At 40.5% G+C, this 22,987-nt stretch overlaps 1 protein-coding gene across 1 annotated transcript in view; it reads left to right on the plus strand.

Annotated features, from left to right (window-relative positions):
• LOC111875062 (zwei Ig domain protein zig-8) overlaps positions 1-22,987 on the plus strand; it is a 271,936-nt gene that overhangs the window by 150,274 nt on the left and 98,675 nt on the right. The window contains exon 2 of the mRNA XM_023871103.2: positions 8,615-8,825. Coding sequence (XP_023726871.2) covers positions 8,615-8,825 — 211 coding nt within the window. The remainder of the gene's footprint in view (positions 1-8,614; positions 8,826-22,987) is intronic.

Raw genomic sequence — 22,987 nt, forward strand, 5'->3', positions numbered from 1 at the left:
ACGAGCGATTCGCTGTGCGTGGGCCAAGTTTTGTCAAATTTAAGAAAAATTACTGACATTAAGGGAGGAACATAGACTGAGGGTATTTGAGAACAGGGTGTTGAGAATATTTGGACCGAAGAGGGATGAAGTGACAGGAGGTTGGCGAACACTGCATAATGAGGAGCTTCATAATTTGTATTCTTCTCCAAGTATAATTAGAATGATCAAGTCAAGGAGGATGAGGTGGGCAGGTCATGTAGCACGAATGGGGGAGACGAGGAATGCGTATAGGATATTGGTGGGAAAGCCAGAAGGAAGAGACCACAAGGAAAACCAAGGCGTAGGTGGGTGGACAATATTAGAATGGATCTTAGAGAGATAGAATTGGATGGTATGGATTGGATAGATCTGGCTGAGGATAGAAACCACTGGAGGGCTCTTGTGAACACGGCAGTGAACCTTCGAATTCCATAAAATGCTGGAAAATTCTTGAGTAGCTGCAGAATTGGCGTCTCCTCCAGAAGGGCTCAGCTCCATGATTAAGTAAGTAAGTAAATATTCCCTGCTTCAGTTAGTTATATGAAATTGCTACTACAAGTTTAAAAACTGTTCGATTACATACTTTAACTGTAACGTAACACATATATATTATTATAAGAATATAAGTAATTGGCGTTCCTTTAGCAGCTAGGGCAACGACAAAAGCTAGAACGACCGAACCAACGATTAAGATATCAGGACCATCTAAGGATGGTTAGGAAGGATTTTAGAGACCGAACGCTTCAAAATTCATGATGGTGATGATTGTGGTTCTGATGATAATGATGTGGTTGAGTTTAAGGTCTTTGTTAATTTGATTGTTAATTGATGTGGTTGATGTTCGCTGCATTAATCGACTGAATTTCTAACAGATATATGTTGCTTTTCCTTCGAAAGTGTTCCAGATTTTTAGATATCTTTGGATAATTTCTTCCTTTGTAACAACATATGCGGAATCTTTTCCAAGGTTAGTTTTCCGTACGTATTTGTACTCTTCATATTGTTCACACGACCATATGGATATCACTGTTCCTGCTGTCGCTGCCGGTTTTGTCGTGTCGATAGAGCCCTAAGTTTCTTCTAAAACCGTGAGCTTCTCCTGCAAGCGATGATGAATAAACAGGAATTCCGTTCCGGTAATTGAAGTATTTATATTGTAGTTACCTACGTTTCGGAGGAGCATTCTAGGAGTCTACCTAGAAGATGGAGGGAATATGTTCCTCGAAACATGGATTAATTTCTTACAAACACTGCATAGTGTCATAACAGGAAAACAAAATCCTAATTTTCACCGCTGTGGAAACCTCAAATCTCAGGTGTTTTCACAAATTTCCCAATATTCGGTAACCAATCCAAGTGAGCTTTCATGATTTCAATGTGAGCCACGTTTACGTAACTGTAGTTGTTTTGATACCGTCGGGCGTTCACCCTCCCTACTCCCCCTCTCCGCTTCATACGTTGTGATGTATGTATTCCGGTTTATCACGTGATCTTCGTACTTCCTCCAGCTGTTCTAGTATATTAACCAGTCTGGTCCGGACACGCGGAATAAGGACCCTTCTCAGTGGGTTATCAGCCGACACAAAGGTAGGTGGAAATTCGGTTTCGAAAGCTCATTCAAAATTCTGTTTTTATCTGTTGTTTCGACCGTCAGAGGCTGTAACCGCCTAACGGAAGAGAGATGAATGTTCGACGTTCAGTTAAATATTGTGATATCTTTGTGGCTTCCTTAGTGTCCTTTTTGTATGATAAATATTATCTTCTGTATATTTGCGTTGTTACGTGAGTCCGGTTAAGATGTATGTTATGGTATACTGCTCGGCACTGCCCCAAGATTGTGTTGCCGGAGGGCTAGTTAATGAGATGATAAGAAGGTAGTCATGTATTTCTAGGGGAGAGGTTGTCCAACGCTCCGAGTTCTTGCCAATTGCATACTCGTACTGTACTTTTGGTTTGTGATTAATGTTGTACTCTACAAGCAGCCGAGCGTAAGAGTGTGCGATGATATTCAATTTGTTAACACGTGTGTTTAGTTACTGCTATTTAATTTTATGTTATTGTTGTTGTTCTTATTGTTATTAAATACTTCGCATTTAGAAGAGCCTTTCTCTGAATCAGAGCTAGCTTGGACACCACAGTTTACACGGGGGGGGGGATTTGGAACACGAGTGAATCAGGGACAACGGCATTGATCCCCCTCCTGAAAATTCAGTAGGGTAAAGAGGGGAGGAGCTGCTCAAATGCACCATTCTCTTTATCTACCTACCTACCTGTTGGCCCCATTTTTAGCATACGGCATCCTTGAAACGCTTCATGTCACTTCGGATTCTTACTATCAGACAATCGGTAGGACTCCTTCGACGAGTGATCAGCCCGACGCAAGGCCGCTAATTACACAGGACAAAACAAACACAATAGAAACATTGAGACATCCATGCCTTGAGTGAGATTCGAACCCACGATCCTAGTGTTCGAGTGGACGAAGACGTTTCATGCCTTCGACAGTGTGTCCACTGTGACTGACAATGTGCCATTAGCTTTAGACAAATACTTGTCACGTTCATCGCTGTAAATTATCTGCTCTTAAGCCCTGTATGTGCAGCTGGCCTCTCCATCTTCCCTTCAGAGTCATGTACATTACCTTTGTAATTCAATACATGTCTGTATTTTTTTTTCATTGGCGCTACAGCCCTCATTTGGGCCTAGGCCTACCTCCATGAAAGTCTCCATTTCACTTCAGTTTTACTAGATCTTTACACATTTGGTAGGACTCCTTGGGCGGGTGATCAACTCATCGCAAGACCTCTACCTGTACACAAACACAGAAAAACGCACACAAACATCCATCCCCTGAATGGGATTCGAACCCATGATCCCGACTTCCGAGCAAGCGAAGACAGTGCATGCCTTAGACCGCTCGGCTACCGTGACCGGCTGTCTGTATTTATACCATCGCAAAATAAGACACTTGGAATGTAAGATTTATTTTTTCACAGAAATATACCTTTCCATTCTTGGCATTCGTGTCCAAGTACTACTACAAATTCTTATTTTGTAATTTCTAACTGGTAATTTGTGGCATATGAATCAGTTAAAAATAACGATTTAATTTGAATATTCAAGTTTCAGACTGCATGTAACATATTGAATAGGACTATCCAACTGGTTGCACGTGGGCCGCATGCGGCCAGCTACTTGATTCCGCGCTGTTAGCGAGAGCAATCTTCCATTCCCCAGAATGTGACTTCGTCAGTTTTAAATGCTAATCGATTATTGTATATCCCATATGCTTTTTGTTCAGGTGTTCTCCCTGCCGTCCAGAATACATTTATGTGATTTTTATTATTCTGAGATTAAAAATAAATCAGTTTCCTAAACAGTATTAACCAGTTTTGCTTTGCAGTGGAGACGCAAGTTTCCTGTTAGGTAGGAAATTAAATTTTGAATTATTTTAGAATAATTTCGTGATTCTAGGAATAACTGCTTTGTTCCTCTTAAGAAAAGAGGTGATTCTCATAAAAGTCATAAAATTGCTTTAAAAAACTGTGAGAAAATTTTACTTGATTTCATACTACTCTTAATAAATATTTTCGAAAATTAAGGAAGTAGAACAAATTCATGTCCATATGCAATTTCTGTACAATCTAGCAAAATATTTCCGGCGAAATTTTAAACACCTTCGATAGCAAAACACTTTATGACGGATAAATTACACGCTCAGCACGTCTCTTTACCTGACAACTCGGATTAAAATCAATGACATATTTTACCTGAATATATGCTTTTGTATTTCGATCCGTTGTTAGGTAGATGCCTGAAGTTCAATGCATATCAGTGGTGTGAATTCGGACATCCCTGACACTGAGGATGAAATTAACTTGCCCATCAGGCTACTGTCGTTCGGTATGTGAAGACACAAAATTCAACTTTCAACAGATAGTTGAATATTCAGTTCCTTTCAATCACAAAACACCCTCGATCTCATTAAAATGATCAAACTATCCGAAAATAGGCCATCCTGAATGAGGGTTTCGTGGTTTTCTTCATTTCTTCCAATCAAACACTGCGACAGTGTATGAAATTTCCGGTTCTCATGGCTGTGTATATAGATCTGCCCTTTATTTGAATTATTTCGACAAAGCTGAAATTAACAATATACCTCGAAATCGACGAAGGATTTCGTTCCATATTTTTCCGAAATTTGGCATCCGACGTTCCAGATTTTGCAGTCCTGTAATTCTTTCTTTCTTTTTCGAATCGTCGGCTCAACCACACTTGAGTACTTGATATCTGTAAACCTTAAAACACTAAAATTTCCCCTCTACTTAATTAATTAAGCACCGCGACCTGCAGATATAAGCGGGAGTGGAAATATAGTTCCACGATTCTTGCCCTCAGCTCAAGAAGAAGATGAGGTATCAGCTTCAAGCCCCGGCCGCTTTATCCCGGGTAAACAGACCCAGGTATGCAATGGGTAGGGGGCTTGAATTGCCCCAGAACTGGTCTGGATACTGCGGAGAAGAGAGAGTTTTCTTACACCTGCTGAGAATCGAACCTCTGCCGTCAGTCTGTAGCACATCACTATGCCGAGTGAACTGTCTCTGTTCCGTTGAAATCTGTATTTATCTCTTTATTTGGATATTTGTTGTGCTTTAGTTAAATAAATGAAGTTGTGCATGCTAAAGTGGGTCGTAGGAGGAAGGGCAGTGAAAGTGATAATTTTTCCCAACGTTCTGGTTCGTATTTCAGTTTGTAAAGAGTAAGGCCAGGCAGACTGATACTCGATTTAACGATAAATCGGCTTAAGCTACGATGTACAGGACAGCTTTAGAGTCGTAATGTGGAACGACCTGTAAGAAGATTACGTGGTTTCTGGAATAGACGTCATATACACTTATAGGTATTTACCGACGTTTCGAAGAAGCATGCTGCCTCCAATTTCAGGATTATACCTTGAAGATATAAGTATCGTAGTAGGACACGCCGGAATACTTAGAGAAATGTGTGTAGAAGCGCGTCTGCCGTGTAATATCGCGGCGGTAGGATTTATGACTATAGCCCAGCCCATTTTTTCTTGACTACACTCCTAACGGTGGAGTTTGTATGTGCAGTACACTCGCATCAAGTCTCTTGAAGGTTACTCGACAAGTGGACTGAAGTGGCAATTCTTCTGGTTCATATTCTTGAGGTGCGTCATTCGAAACTCCGCCGAGATCCGTGCGAAGTTTCCTGAGGTTTCCCTTAGTTATCCCCCACCTCTCATACAAATTCCGATGTGGTACAATAAATTCTGGCACGACCGCTTCATTTCATATTTTTCCAATTCGTTATTCAGTAATTATACTATAATTGGACGCTACGAAGCCTTGGCTACTGACTGCGTCATAAAATAAATTATAAAGAAAGGTAGAACGAAACAAATAAAGAATAAATAAATATATAAGTATAAGGAAGGTAAAGATGTCTCTTTGCTTAACTAATTAAGCACTAGGTCATGAAGGCGTATTGGAGAGTGGATGTGCAGATCCACATTTTCTTGAACTCAGCACTAGTTGGAGGTGAGCGGTCAGCTTTCACGCCTCACCCACGTGGAAAAATCCACCAATACCCACTGGATAGGAAGCTGGTTGGGCCCCAGAATCGGTCTGGACGACGTGGAGAATTGAAAATTCTTGACCCCATCGGGACTCCGACCACTTGGTCGTCCATCCCGTAGCCAGTCTCTATAATGAAACATTGATGAATGAATGAATTCCAGGCGACTGTGAAAGGTGTTGAATTGGCGAAAGAGGGATGCGTTTGAGAGTAAGCATAGAGGAGGCCGCACCATAGCTCAAGCTGTTAGTCGCTGGCTTCCCACCGCGGCGGTCCGGGTTGGATCCCAGGTCTGGTCAACTGGCATTTGTGGTGGACAAAGTGGCGCTGGGGCAGGTTTTCTCAGAGTACTTCGGTTTCCCCTGCCAATCTTCATTCCACCAATTACTCCACAATCACCCTCACCTATCATCTGGAGCTGGTAGAGTAGACCAGAAGTGGCCGCATTACAAGGGACTTAGTTCCACCCCACTAGCAGTAAAAAAAGCATAGAGGAGCACAGATTAAATCTTTTGCAAGGTTTTGCTCGAAATATCAAAGTTAGACCAACATGCATACGAAGAGGGCCACAAGACACTTTTGAAACAAAGCCAAAGTTTTACAGATTGGATTAACACCACTCATAGGAAATACAATAAATGATAATTTATTGTAAAATTTAAATGTGCGGGCACTGCAGGAGAGGAGTCTCCACCATTGTGTTATGTTTTTAATAAATGCCTTCAGTGGCGCCAAATATTGACCCTTTCTCCTCGAAGCTGTCTGCATACAGAACACACGAAACTTCACCATGTTCTGTTGCTCCCCCCTCCACTGCCTTTCTGTTCAGTGTGCTTTTACTGCAAATGCAGTTTAATTATTTTTAGTCGGGTCCAAGTTTTAATATGTCTCGTTAGTATGGAATTCTAACAGGTCTACTGATGCCAGCAAGTTTGAGCGCATCCAGCAGGAGTTTTCGGTCGTCTGTTTCTATTGTTCTCTCTCCTGCATATTCCGTACAGCCATATTTCTGCCTTAGAGAAATTAATCTACATTCTTTACGTAAAACGGAGACACTACCTTGATGCACTTTTCTTCAGATCTATCGTGACCTTAAGTCCTGAACTTCCCTCTAGGAAAATGTTTCTCTTTGTATTCCTTCTCGCTATGTTATGAAATTCATAAAGTCTAGTGTTTGTTCCTCTGATAAAAACTGCTCTGCTCGGTGCATCTACACTGCCAACGTAATGGATAAAGATCTCGACATTTTTTCTCATACGTTACAACATTCTACATAAAATTATTAACAATATTTAAGGCTCTGTGTTATGTAGTTCTTAGTTACTACGTGCTTTGAGTATTTCCTTTCATTTTAGTTTTTCTTTGTTCACTCCTTCAATTTTAATGTGTTTTTTTCTCCAGTGCTTGCCTGTAATTCGTCAGTTGTTGTGAAGCACTTAATTAGATGGGCTTAATTATTATCACTACTTTCACATTACGCATTATAATATTGCCATATTATGTATGGAGTGTGACTATAGACCGGGTTAGGATCAATGATGGATTTATTGGATTCTGTGATACAGCGCGTGACTGTACTTTACATTTCACTATTACACACACGCTAGTGCCCACAGTCACGTCTTCACTCGCCGTTGGCCTGTAGAGACTTCAACAGTGTACGTTCCCCTTCCTCTGGGTCCCCGAACTGTCCCCAACCTCAGCTACAGCAAATCTCGACTAACTGAGGAACCAACTCCTCTTCAATTCACTAATTCAACTACTCCCTAACTGTCCTGCTTATAACATCTCGGCACGGACAGCACAGATCGTTGCCTAGTAACGGCTGTTGTCTAATTGTTTATTTGCTTTCGTTGCCTAGCAACGGGTCTATATGCTACAAGATATATTTTATTCTTGTAAATGCGTATATGTTTCTTTCCCACCTCTAAATTATTGCTTGATTTTGATATTGTTATTTTTATTACTATCATCATCATCACCTACTAAATTTTAATTCTGATTTTTCTTACTGTTACTATTTTATTATCGTCATAATTACTCATATGTTATAAACTAATTCTTTTATTGCTAGTGGAGTTGGACTAAGTCCCTTGTACTGCGACCACTTCTGGCCTATTGTACCAGCTCCAGATGATAGGTGAGGGTGATTGTGGAGCAATTGGTGGAATGAAGATTGGCAGGGGAAACCGAAGTACTCTGAGAAAACCTGCCCCAGCGCCACTTTGTCCACCACAAACCTCACTTGACCAGACCCGGGATCGAACACGGGCCGCCGCGGTTGGAAGACAGCGACTAACCGCTTGGCCTATGGCGCGGCCTTAAACTGCTTTGTTCCGTACTTTATATGTTTGTTTCTATCCTATCGCTCCTGCTCGCTTTGTAACTGCCCACTCGGTTGTTCAGTTAGTATGCAAATAAATAGGGATTGAATTATTGATATTTAAGCTTTTCAATAATCATATAAATAAATAAATAATAAATGAATTGATTGAATTATTATTGTTATGCTTATTCTATTAAGCTGCCTTACTACAATTTTTACGTTCATAGCGTACATACTCAATGAAGTCGTGATTTCTGAGTGCCCTTCAGGTGCTGTAATGCGTAAGTTGATAAAATCGAAGAGATACTTGTAGAAAACTTACCTAAGGATAATAACTGTGAAGCTTTCACTCTGAACGTCAGTGTTTCAGTCGCCGTTGAAGAGTCGTCAGTCGGTAATATAGCGCACGCCTTTGCCTGTACTCTATTGTCACACCGTTTCTTTAGAACTTCTCAAGTTAACTGCATACATATTCATTTGAACCGTGATTTCATAATGGCGATCATGATCTAGAGTGTGGAGATATGGATCAATGGAAGAAGCCGTCTGTGGAAACCGTAACTGGAGATGAACATTTTCACGTTAAATTTTCAACAGACATATTTGTAATGTTAATGGATATAGCCAGAGGACCATCTTTATTTCATTATTTTTTCTCTTGTTTGCTTATAGGTTTCATGGATCCGCAAACGCGATCTTCACATTCTCACGGCCGGAATCCTGACTTACACAAGTGATGCCCGATTTCAAGTTATCCGACCAGACAAATCTGATAATTGGACGCTACAAATCAAATTCCCACAAGAACGTGATTCGGGTATCTATGAATGCCAGGTTAACACGGAGCCCAAGATGAGTCTTGCTTTTCGTCTCAACGTCATAGGTAAGTGAATACGTGATCAGTAACTTTCGTAGAATTATTTGACTGATGGTAGAGCTCTATGGAGACAGAATGATTATTTCATTGTCTGTGTATTTAATCACTACATCATCATCAAGGCTTATATCAGAAATATAATAAATGTACTCATGGCATAAATATTCTTGTGCGTTCTCTCGTTTCCGTTTAATTATCTCGAAAGTAGCGAGACTTGAGGAAAATTCATTTTCTCCTTCTTCTAGTCTTCATGAAGTAGACTTTCTGTCTTACACTTTTTCAAAATTGTTAAATCAAACATTTGAATCCTGTAGATATTTGGTAAGACTCCTTGAATGTGAGATTAGACCGTTGCAAGGACACTACCTACACAGACGACACAAACACAATAAACGCAGGCGAACTTCCCTGGAGTGTGATTCGAAACCATTACCCCAGTATTTGTGTCGGCTTCTTTGTCGTGTCCCCCACACGATTTTCTTTCGAGAGCTTAAACAATTTTGCCTTTAATTATACCCGTCAGCTACGTGTAATTACTGCGATGTTTTGGACGCAAGTGCAGATATGATTCATACGATGTGTCAGTAGGTAAAGGTAGATATAATGCATAAACAGAGGCTTATTGTTCAACAAGAGGCCAGACCGCTGCAAGGCAGGAAATTGTTTGCTCTTACCCGTTATAGAGACCACTAGACCATAGAAGCAATTACTAAGAATCTTTATGTTCCTCACTGGAACCACAGTTTAAATCGTGAATATCTGACGAAAAAATTAATTGTACATTACATTAAGTTTACCTGTTACTTATATGTGTGAAAACGTACGTTCTAAGAGAAGAACATGGATTGAGGTTATTAATAACAGCATGCTGGTTGGGATATTTCGAAATGTAACTCAGTTGAGAGGTAGAGAAGAGTGGAGAAAAATACGTATATTCTGATGCTTCGTAATTTGTACTTGCCAGAAAATAGTACAGGGTGATTCAGAAAGATGGACACAATTTCAATTGGCTATATTTCCTGAATTATATGTTGCATTTGAATTCTGTAAATTACACTTGATTATACATGCATGGAAGTTTATAGATGTTCAATGTGCCCCCCCCCCCTCCTCCGGCTGCACGGATAACATCTAGACGGTAGCTGAATTCATCCTACACTCGATGACAAATATCTTGCGTCACTGAGTTCACCGCAGCTGTGATACAGTTTCTTAGGTCATTCAAATTTGTGGGAAGAGGTGGTACACGCCACACAGTTGTTTGCGATAGTCCAAGTTCTCTACTAGCACTACGGGTTGACTTCATTGGGCTGCGCTCAAAGTTCACTCGAATGCACTCCACGTTCTCCTCCGATACACGCGATCGGCCCGGGATGCAGTGATGGAGGGCACTAGCGGTAGTTCTAGAAACTTTGTAACATCCTCTTTCAAATGTACTTTACAGAATTCAAATGCAACATACAGTTCAGGAAATATAGTCAATTGAAATTGTGTCCATCTTTCTGAATCACTCTGTATATGGATAATCAAATTATGGCGGTACGCATGAAGAAAATGAGAAATATGAGACTTTACGCAAAATTTTTGGTTGTAGGTTAGAAAGGACTATACCAATTGGACGTGCTAGACTCAAATATGAGCATGATTACAAGATCAATGCAAAACAGTTAAAACTCTTTGTTACCTGTACTAAACAAGAAATTCGGCGTTTTATCTTTACATTGTCTTAGTAGTATTCAACTTCTATAATTAAACTTAGAATAAACGGATAAACAAATATAAATAAATAGTAATTTATCATACAGGGTGATTCTAAATTATTGTCGGGGTTTCTGTGGCCTATGATTTTCAAATCGGAAAATACAAAATATAATTCCTTAGGAATATGAAAATGTAAGCCAAAACATTTTATTACATGTTACTTGTAGAGTAAATACTACGGACTGATAAACAATTTAAATATGCAGGCCTTTCTTGGCACGTAAGTTGTACAAGCCGTATTCAATTTCCCTCCAAATATTCTCCAGCATTTGCGGTGTAACCCTTTTGATCGAAGGTCACAGGGGTCTTGTAAACAATGTTCTTAACTTACCCTCCACAGGAATAAATGAAGCGGCGTAACATCAATTAAGAGCAGAGGGCACAGGATATTGAGTTTGACATATTTTCTTCCAGATATCATTGCGATGAGTAAAGCATTATCAAATAAAACTTTTTGAGTTACATTTTCATATTATATAAGCAGATGTTTAAATTATTTTCGGTTTAAATATTATAAGCCACGAAAATCCCCACATTAATTGAGAATCACATTACATCATCAACCTGTATATAAGTCTTGGGTAGATCGGTGTCATATATTTGTCATAGGTTAAGTTGGGTTTTGATAATTTGTTGCTGGTAGCTCTGTTATCAGTGTCCCGAACTAGAATCAGGGATTCAGGATCTTGGGGATAAAGGCCATGTGCTTCGGGAATCGAGAAGGGAAATTACGTTATATGAGAAGGAATGTTGATGGACATGAAATACCGGCGTTTTGATTTTAATTACTTGAGCTAGGGAAGAGAAGGTCGTAGTAACAATATGTTACTACCTTAAGGTAGGCCGCATACTGGTATGCGTCAAGACATGTAACTGTCAAAACACGATATCTGCGACATGACGCAAAGAAAGGAGCACAGTTGAAACGAATGAGTCTGAGTCATTATGTTGACGTCAGTTTCATGCTGCAGACACATGCAGCAAGCCTCTGCATGTTCCGTTTCTGTGCGCAGAGAATCAGACATCAGTAAGCAAGAAACAGCACCAGTGTATGTTATCGGCATGAGTGAAGAGCAAATAAATATGAAAATAGTGCGGACGGTTGAGAAATTCTCGGTAATATACGATTACTCGTCCCCGTTCCTTATAGGATTCTGAGGACATCCGATAATAAGACTGGAATCTCACCGGACCGTTTAACAAGTCGCGCGCTAAAACGTATGCACCATGTTGAGCGCACGGCTCATTAAAGAAAGTCATGAATCCACTTCCTTTTCCTTCTTTTAAGTAATTTAAGCCCCATGTACATTAAAATATCTTCCTCGCTGGACGACGTCATGTCATCAATTAGAGAAGATAAGAAGCAGACACGTGTTACTTCGGTGTACGGACTCGAGACTGAATCGCGAATGAAGCAAGACTGCGTCTTTTGTCTCGTGTCTTGATGCTTGTCTTGGCGCAGCTGGTGTGCGGTCGCCCTAAAGGTTCAACAAAACTTCGAGATGTAAGTTTTACACTTACGTTTTTAATTTAGTCACTAAATGAACACAGTTAAACACTCCTAGTTATAACGGATCCACTTAACGGTTGTACTGTTGAGACTTTCTCTTAGCCCGTCGCTATACCGACTGAGTTATGGTCATTATGAAAATGTACTATTAACATAATACACGCACTACCGTTAATATTAAAAAAAAAAAGTAAAATATAATTTATCCCTGTAACAGGCCGTGGATGCCCATAGAGTTGTGAGACGTTGAGGTTCCCACATTTTCTAGCCAGTCTGCTCACTGATTGCGGTGAGGTTGTCAGCCTTACGCGCGGCTGCCCTTTACTCCCACTAAGATTCCTGGTACTCATTTCTGTTAGAGGTTAAGTCGACCCCAGGGTCATAATGCGGCCAGAAGGATTTGGTCAGTTTAAAAAATATCCGATGACCTCATCGGGAAGATTCGGTTTTGTTTATAGAGGAAAACTGAAATGCTCATTGGTCAATATTCGAACTTATACAAGTAACAAAAAGAAACAATAGTTTTCCCAGAGTTGTCTCTCTAAAAGGGACTTCTTTTTATTTTACAATTTTCTTCTGTGACAAAAGGTCGAGGGGGAACAGAATGGGATCTGCATACAGAGAGACGGACGGAGGCGGGCCGATTAATATCTCATGTATATTATTTATAAATCCTGTAATATATCTGAACCAGGCAGTTCAGTAAATATAGCTAACCGTTCTGCGGTTCAGGCGAGTGGAGAATGTGGGCTCAGTTCCCGGCGAGAGCTTAGTTTTCTCCTTCGCACTGATTCCAGAAAGGCTGTGATGTCCACTCAGCTTCCTGTCCAGTGGGTACCAGCGGCTCTTTCCCGGTTACAAAATGTCCGATGTGTGCACCAACGCCAGTATGGGCGCTAGGATAGAGAAAAACCCCTTGACTCTGGCGGGAATCGAACTCTGGCCGTACAGCCGTACCCCAGTGCTACACAGAATACAATATCCCGTCTTTGTATTGCCACATTATTCCCTCAAACTAACGTAAAGTATCAACACATCGCCTTTAATTATGAAACATCTTCAGCGTACAACTTTGAAAAAATAAAGATCCGATTCGAACGTCTATTTGGACCATCGGTTATTCCGTCTTGGATATTTATTGTCTTTGCAAACGGTCTTGGTGAATTCAGGGGTATTAGCATGATCTGGACTCTGCCTTTAAATCTGATATTCATTCAATATTTCCCTTAGTTTTTGAAACCCAATACGTCATCAGCATTCTCTCGAAATCTCTCCTTCAGACTCCACTGGATGAGTTAGAATATCATCTTTGGCGGCGAACTGTGCGATACTGGATGACCGCACATTCGACCCAGTATCCCAATTAGCTCAGTCAATATAGTGATCGGGAAACATTAACGCCGACGTATATTCATTTCCGGTGTGGATAATAAGTCTCGTTTCCCACTGCGTCAAGATGGGTTCTGAAATCCACACAATGTTCGCCCCTACTCCTCCCGCAGTATATTTCCAAAGCCGCCGCGACATGAAGCTAAGAATTCACCTTCATCTAGTGCCGACCTTAAGGGTGCGAGGAGTTATACATCCACTCCCTATAAATTTCCATTATGTGCTTCTTCAATAACTACACATAGGGGACTACTGCCCAAAAGAAGGCAACGTAATACTATCATTTCTCAGTTTATTCAGCGGTAATGTCTCGTGTATTGGGGGAGGTTCTAGATCGGATGATTGGCTGTAGTGGTGCGTCGGTTACAAATTCTCTTAAATCACAAGCTATCGCTATTCTATACACTTTCAATTCAAAGTTACACTCGCACTAGGATTCTCAATCTTCACTACTCGTCTCCTAGCAATGGATCTCAGCACAGAAACTAGCATTTAAAATCATTATGAAGTCTTCTTGTCACTTCTTGTGCAATCACCCTGGAAACTCGGAACCCAAATAAAACTATGTCTGATACTCACTCCTCCATTTTACTCCTAGCTTCTCCTACACTATTTCAAGTTAAAGTCAAAGCCAAAGTCAGAGTCAGAGTGAGAGTCAGAGTTACTTTACGACTGACGATTTACCGCCAATCAGTTCGTCTTGGCGCCAGGCCCCTTGAGGCTCACGACAAGAGATTTTTATTTCAACTGAACTCTTGCGGTAATAGTCCTTATGTAATATCCTCTCTGACGAGAAGATGGGTCTGTCTCTTATGAATACACTCGACCTTTCTTCAAGTGTATATTTAGCACTTATAATATGTTATCGAAAGCTCTTCCTTTTGCTTTACACACAAATCCTCTGTCAGTATAGGCTTTACAGAGCAGTTCATGCCTAACTTACAGATCTTATGCTACAATGAAAACTTAGTCATTTGAATGGTCATAAGCTTGACCACCGCCAAGATTAAGCCTCTTATACTTTCTGTGTCTGGCTTCACCTTGTCCTATACCGCGAACATGTTTATTATCATGATTTTGTATGACCTATGCTTGTCGTCTGCATAATTTTGTTATATAATCATATACATACGGAAAGTCGAAAGCCATGTGCAAGTGAAAGTGAAAGTGAAACTGAAACTGACATTGCGACTGATGGTCAGTCAGTCAGTCAGTAAGTCTTGGTGTCGAACCTCATGTGAGGCTCATGACCAGATATTTATTGCTCTTTGACACTTACGGTCTAATGACTGGGAATCTCGTTATATAGCCAAGGTACCGACCACATAGAAAACACCCTCCTCTGTTGTCAGCATTATTGTGTAACCTAGCAACTAATTTTAGTATAGCCCACATAGAACACAGTTCCCATTATTGCTTGTTCGCGGGATCGTTTTTATCTAGCCGTTGCCTAGAAATGCTCTGATCAAATCCGTCACAGTACGTCGAATATTATTATATTTGAATGTGTTATTGAGAAGATCCGAAACTTGAATGAATACGAATTTAGAAGGATCGTACAGTGGCCTCTTATAGGTACAGACAGTGCCTGGACACAGTGAGTAATCTAATTAATTAGCACAGTCCTTCTTGAGGAACTAGTCTGGTTAATACGTTCCCACCGTTTTCCCGAAAAATGCATTACCGGTTCACAAGAACTCGTCACTGGACTCTATCCTGAGCCAAACTCTCATAAACTATTAGTTTATGATACATTTTAATATTATCCTATTATCTAAGACTGAAACTCAGGGATTGACTTAGGGGTATGAGTACAAGGCGTTCGCCCTGGGACCTCCATAAACAGAAACAGAATCAAGAGATTCTCTTGAAGTGTTTACTTCCCTGAAATCACGAAAAGTTGGTTTGTGTATTCAGTTAACACAAGAAATAAAAACGAAAACAAGAGTTTCCATAACATAAATGATTTATTACTGGTAGTGAACTCCGCACCTTATTGCCTGAGTGTCGCCGCGATTGTAAAGCCTTGACTTCTGAAGCTAGAAAACCGTAAGGAAATGTGTGTCAGACAGTACAATTCCCGAAGCTTGCAGCGGCACGAAGCTCTGTGTTGTGGCGACATGAACTTCTTTGCACATTTCGTTTACTTATCCTTCCGATATCAAAGGTCATAAGTCAAGGTATAGAATTGCTTCCGTGATACAAATAACCACGAGTTGCGGAAATGTCATGACGTCACAGAAACAGTGACCCGTATAATATCTCGCTAGGGCAGAGACGCAACCATACCTGCATAATAATACACGTCAAAGAAATGTGGGATTGAAATAACTGTCAACGTACAGCAAGTATCAACAAAATTCTGACAACTGTCTGCACAAAACCTGATGCTGCTCTCCTGGGCATGATTCCTCTTTATTTCTTGTGCATCAGAATGTGGAATCACGTAACAATCTCCGAAGGCTGCAGGAGGAAGAATCATGAGGCTTGTGTTCATTGCACACAGTTAACACGTACTGAGAAACAAACGATCATTTAGTCCAGTTACATAAAATTAACGGCCACAACTAAGATCGTGTCTCAGCTGGTCAAAATAGTCTCAATCTTTCATGAAACCGCGAAGTTCATTATCTTTTTCGCAGAAGCTCGCCACTGAACTGTATCCTCAGCCAGATTAATCCAATAAACTGTATATATATATATACATATTCCAGGCTAGAAAAGCGAAATTAACGGCCGTGGGGTTCGTTGCGCTGACCACGTGACACCCTCTATCCGCTAAATTTGACACAATTCCCCGAAAAGCGGCGGTTGCTTGGTCGGTATAGATCGCTTGCAGACTAAAGCCACTGAGTTTTATACATACATATGTGTATATAAGAACCAGCGAATGGATCGGTATAGCGGACACACTGCTGGCTTATATTCGGAAAGTGTTCCATTCGTATCTCGGTTCAGGGACCGGCTAATCCGACACAAATATTCGTGGTTTTCTTGAATCATTCAAAGCAAACGCCGGATATTGCCACGATTATCTCACGGTCACATCTTTCCAAATTATTTTCAATTAATTATTCGTTTAGCAGTCCTACCACTCCAATCTGCACAGCCTTGAATCTGACTGTCGTAAAACAAATAGCAAGAAATTGTTTAACATTCATTTTTAGCCCCTTTTCCTTATTTTGAAGAATAAAACAAGCTTACACAGATAATCGTGCTCTGTCTGCGTGTATGTGAGTGTGTGTGTGTGTGCGTGCGCGTGTGCTGTGCGCGAGCGCTCTTCTCCCTCTCTCCTGATATATTTCGAACACCTTAACCGATCTTTGCGAAAAGTCGTATGTAGCTCATGCCACCTGACGGCATCCTAATTGCATATTTCATAAATCTCTCTCATCAATAATACAAACACTACACACTCTCAAAATATTGTTGTAATAACCTTTTTTTTATTTCTAGTGGGGTAGGAGTAAGTCCTTTGTACGGCGGCCACTTCTGGCCTATTGTACCAGCCCCAGATGAGAGGTGAGGGTGATTGTGGAGCAATTGGAGGAATGAAGATTGGCAGGGGAAACTGAAGTACTCGGAGAAACCTGCCACAGCGCCACTTTGTCCACCACAAATCCCACTTGACCAGAACCGGGATCGAACCCGGGCCGCCTCGATGGGAAGCCAGCGACTAACCGCTTGAGCTATGGTGCGGCCATTTGTAATAACCTTAATATTACTTAAATGCCTGAACTGATCGTCATGAAACTTGGTATGAAAATTGTACGACTTGTAGAACTTGCAACGTAAAATCTCACAAGTACCAATATAATAGCCACTCAAATTACTGATGTGGAAGCCATAAGCTTGATCTTATCTAAACATTCATTTCATGGATGTAAATCCCATTAGAGTCCTTTTATGGACATAATTCCTGCATATTGTGAATATAATGCTATCAAACCAGAGTAGACACAGTAGACTTGTGGACAAGTGGATGACACCCCTTGTGAGGAGGAATAGAATTTTACAATAATAATGAAAATATTTTAATAGAAAATTTTAATGGATTTTACATTATTTTATTATATTAAGTGCACTACGGCGTGTGATTTTATTGCATATTAATGGAGCGTAGCAGTTTTAATATATTAAAGACACCTGAAGATGGTCATCTAGGGCCGAATCATATTGTGTTAAAAATGTAAGTGGAAGGAAAAGGAACAGTTTGTTGCATTATTGACGGACTGTGTTATACATAGTCGTGTTTATGGTGTTGTTTTATTGACTTCACTATGCATAGATACAAAAAAGAATCTGTTGTCATATCAGATGATAAAATTATATTGAAAGGAAAATAGGTGATTAATTCTTCCCGGAACTTCTTGTAACGTTTTCTCCTATTCAGCACTAGGTATTCCAAGGGCTCTCTTCCCCTCCCTTTTGAGGATCAGAACCTTGCAAACATTTCTGCTTGCCCTCTCTCACGCGACCCGCAGTTGCAATAATTAATCATTATCCAAGGATCCGTGGTAGTAACTTTCCGAAACTTCTGAAGCAGAACCATGCGCAAAGCCCAGTGACCCAGTGTGTTCTAGCTTGAATTATGTCCTACTGAAGAATTCCGAAGGTACACGAAACAGCTTAGAAATTTTCTAGACATTTGGTTTCTGAACGCTTCCTCGAATTTTAATTTAACCCCTAGAACTCGGTGAAGACAGTATTGAAGTAAGAGTGACGAGTAAAATGTAATTTTGTGCTCTCTCCTTCAATTACAGTCACTTAGAACTTCGTTTCTCTTTTATTTCCATTCCATAATTTTCCTTCAAAACTCGTTGCTCTTGTTTTAGTTGGCTTTTCTTCAACCCCATTTTGTTCACTTTCGACAGTAACATAACGTGACTTGTTTGAAAATATAAATTTCTGCAGAATCATTTCTAAATTTCTATTCATTTAGGAATTCTGTACCAAAACCTCAAGACCAAACAAGTTAACTCAAACGACAACACATTTTAATTATATTCGGATGGTGCCTAGTTCGAAACTCGGCCATGGAATTGTCTATCCTTACGTCATATATTTATAGTTTTCCTCAATGCCTAGTATCAGATGTCAGGATAATATCTTGGAATGAGCTTCAACTTCTTTCAGTCTACATTATCCTTTACATTCTAAAAACTGAAAAATTTGTGTCAGATATCCGGGAGGTACTCCTTCTGCAATAAAAAGCGTTCATGCTTACCTCAACGGAGGTCTCTCTCATATCTCTTCACTCGTTTCAAATGAAAGCAGAGATAAGACGCTCAATCTATTCTCTTTGCATCTTGTTTTCCCTAAGGAGCAAAGGTTTACTGTGTTTCTTCTGAGGTACAAATTGAATTATATATTATTTACGCTCAATTCACTCATTAAATTTTTAAAAGTGATATTGCTTTTCTGCATACCGCACATGAATACATCACAACAATACCTACTCCCAGAAACTTATCATAACACACAATATTATGCATCGTTACAATTTTTTATCAACGGCTCTTCCAGCCCCTTCATTGCCCAGGCCTCTTATTTAGTTCTGTAATAATTTTTCACAGACGGTAGAATCCTTATGCCTGTAATAAGGCCTCTATCTAAACACATGACACCACAATCACAGAATAAACGCACACACACCGAACATTCATGCCCTAGGTACAATTCGAACCCACGATCCCAGCGTCCGAGCGAGCAAAGATACGTGTAGTTCATTCCTTAAACTGTGCGGCTACCGTGACTGGCATCTTTGTAAAATAACCAAGAAAATAACAAGTGTTTGCACCGAAAATGATCAATGACGTAGGAAGAGCTTATTATCAGCCCTCGGCCGGTCGGCAGAGATGTGTCGAGCGTGAAGTTAATATATGCCCGATGCGACGCTCAGCTGAGAAAACTTTTAATAAGCCTGAAGGCAGGCAGGGAGATGTCGGGATATCAGAATTGTGGTGCCTGGATGCTGTTGATAAAGCTGGAGTTGCTTTATCGACTGGAGGCAGAATAAACGTATAGAAGGCAGTGGGAGAGAAGGAGAAGTTTCTAACAGAGCTGCAGCGCCAGGGAGAGGAGGAAGAAGCAGGGAGAGGGAGAAGGGAGTGAGAAGAATAGTACAGTGACAGCTCATTAATGTCTTTATTAAATTTCTAAGAGACAGTTTTAAATTTCCTCCGGATGAAGAGGTTTTGCGCCCCTCACCTGTTCATATTACCATTATCAGATCCGTGAAGCGTATTTAGTTGCGGAAAATATAGTTCTTTAGATAGAAGGGTGGATATGTAAATAAGCGAAGTGACTTGCTACAGGCTGGGTTGTCAGGATTATATAACCGGCAAAACCTGGGGAGTTTCTTCATTCTTCCAACGTCCAAACCTTAGTTCACCCAGTGGATTCTTGAGGTTTTGTCCTCCAGTATAAAGCTGAGGGAACGTGAAACTGATCGCCCACATTCATGTGGTGTCGAGGTAAAGTAAAAATGGAGTTCTGTCTTCAAGTTTCTCTGTACCATTATGACTTAGTGCTTACACTCCATGAAGCCTCTCCTTCAACTACCAGTATATTGTTATGTAGAGAAGATAAAGTTGCCCCTGTACTTAACTAATTAAGCATTAGGCCATGAATGCGTATGGGGAAGTGGATGTATAGATCCATATTTTCTTGACGTCGGCACTGGTTGGAGGTGAGTAGTCAGTTTTATGCCCCTGCCGATTTACCTCCAGGGAAAGTTACCCATCAGATAGGAAGCCGGATGGGCCCCAGAGCCGGTCTGGACTACGTTGAGAAGAGAAAATTCTTGATCCTACCGGTACTCGAACTCCGACACCTCAGTAGTCCAGCCTGTAGGCAGTCGCTATACCGACTGCGCTATCCCGACTCCGTATTATTATGTATTTAAATAATTTCTTCTTACCTTAAGTAAAACACATTTCGCGTCTGTTACAAAGTCCTGTTAATTATTGCTACTGAAGATGTCCCTCTGATGATGGTCTCTGAAGACCGAAACATGTAAGGGCAAAAATAATTGAAATAAGAAAAACCTTCACCAGTCACACTGGACGGAACTGTTTAACTTTCATGATGCTGCTGAAGTAATTTATATTTTCTGAGAACCAAGAGGTACACTCCGTCAGCAGAATTCAAAACCTTTTCATGTTCAGATATCTGGTACTATATAGAAACTGAGGTCCTTCATGAGGTTAGGCACAAGGGTATATTTCCTCTTAAAAATTCTTTAGTAAGTAGATGCAATGTGTTTACAACTTTTCGTTTACGTTGTAGTTCTTATCTGTTCTTTTAAGTGTTTTTGCAAACCACGCTGCCGTGATGCCTCCGTAAATCAATGTGATGTCTCGATTTAGCAGGAGCGCCGTAGTTGTGCGGCAGCATCTCCAACACGTGTATGCTGCGTGTAGTCTAAACAAAATGTGATTGGCGAAAACAGATATTCAAAGACATTTCTGGAATTAGCTGATTTAACACATTGAAGCTTTAAAACCATTTTAAAAATATGCAAAAATTAAATTCCTATGTAAGAGAAAAGATATTTCGTCTCCAATGCAGAGACAATCCCGTGAATACTGTGTAAGGTACTTACTTATTTATTCATGCAGCTGAACTCTTCTGGAGGAGCCGCCAATTCTGCAGCTACTCAAGAAAATCCCAGCACTTTATGGAACCCGAAGTTTCATTACCTTGTTCACAAGAGCTCTCCACTGGTCCCTATCCTGAGCCAGATCAATCCAATCAATACCATCCCATCCTATCTCTCTAAGATCCATTTTAGTATTGTCCAACCACCTATGCTTTGGTTTTCCCAGTGGTCTCTTTCCTTTTGGCTTTCCCACCAATATCCTATACGCATTCCTCGGCTCCCCATTCATGCTACACGCCCTACACACCTCATCCTCCTTGGCTTGATCACTCTAATTATACTTGGAGAAGAGTACAAATTATGAAGCTCTTCATTGTGCAGTTTTCTCCAACCTCCTGTCACTTCATCCTTCTTCGGTCCAAATATTTTTCTCAACACTCTGTTCTCAAACACCCTCAGTCTATTTTTTTTCCCTTAATGTCAGAGACCAAGTTTCACACCATACAGAACCACAGGCAAAATTATAGTTTTGTATATTCTAATTTTTATGTTTTTGGACAGCAGACGAGAAGACAAAAGGTTCTCATTCGCTGTTTATTTTGAGAATCATACTGTCACGTATATTAGTGACAATAGACCGAGTTTGAGTTGGTGAATAGATTTATTAACAACTGAAGTCCTTCAAAGTGTTAGGCACAAGGGTATATTTCCACTTAAATATTCTTTAGTAAGTAGATGTATTGTGTTTAACTACAACTTTTCGTTTAAGATATAGTTCTTATATGTTCATTTACGTGTTTCTTGCAAACCACGCCACCGTGATGCCACCATAAATCAATGTGATGTCTCGATTTAGCAGAAGCGCCGTAGTGGTGCGGCAACATCTCCGACACATGCATGCTGCGTGTAGTCTAAACATAATATCAAAGGCGAAAACAGATATTCAAAGACATTTCTGGAATTAGCTGATTTAACACATTGAAGCTTTAATACCATTTTAAAAGTGTGTGAAAATTTAATTCCTATGTAGGAGAAAAGATATTTCGTCTCCAGTGCAGAGACAAACCGGTGAATACTGTGTAAGGTATTCGCTGTTTATTCTGAGAATCATACTGTCACGTATATTAGTGACCATAGACCGAGATTGAGTTTGTGAATAGATTTATCGACAACTGAAATCCTTCAAAAGTTAGGCACAAGGGTATATTTCCTCTTAAATATTCTTTAGTAAGTAGATGCATTGTGTTTAACTACAACTTTTCGTTTACGATATAGTTCTTATCTGTTCTTTTACGTGTTTCTTGCAAACCACGCTACCGTGATGCCACCGAAAATGAATGTGATATCTCGATTTAGCAGAAGCGCCGTAGTGGTGCGGCAACATCTCCGACACGTGTATGCTGTGTGTAGTCTAAACAAAATGTGAAAGGCGAAAACAGATATTCAATGACATTTCTTGAATTAGCTGATTTAACACATTGAAGCTTTAATACAATTTTAAAAGTATGTGAAAAGTCAGTTCCTATGTAAGAGAGAAGATATTTCGTCTCCAATGCAGAGACAAACCGGTGAATACGGTTGTGGGGGTTTTGTTTTGTTGTTACTTCAATGACAACCCACTTCTTCGGAACAGTTTGTATGTCCTGAAAAGGACCATTGGCTGCTGAGATGCTTGGCCGGTGAAGTAGCGCGGTGCGCCGGTAGGAAGTGATGTTGGTTGCGGTGCGTGGACTAATGCTGTCGCGGCAGCTGAGTTGGTTGACTGGCCGCAGTGCGGTCGTTGCTGGAGGTTGCTTGGTAGTTGGAGAACATTCTCTTGCCGAGCGTGGTCGCAGGAGTGGAGAGGCGGTAGCTACGACAGTTGCCCAGTGTGTCGGGCAAGACCACCGGCGAATCGAGGCGGCC

This window comes from Cryptotermes secundus, unplaced genomic scaffold, assembly GCF_002891405.2.
Source record: "Cryptotermes secundus unplaced genomic scaffold, Csec_1.0 scaffold2162, whole genome shotgun sequence".
Classification (NCBI taxonomy): Eukaryota; Metazoa; Arthropoda; class Insecta; order Blattodea; family Kalotermitidae; genus Cryptotermes; species Cryptotermes secundus.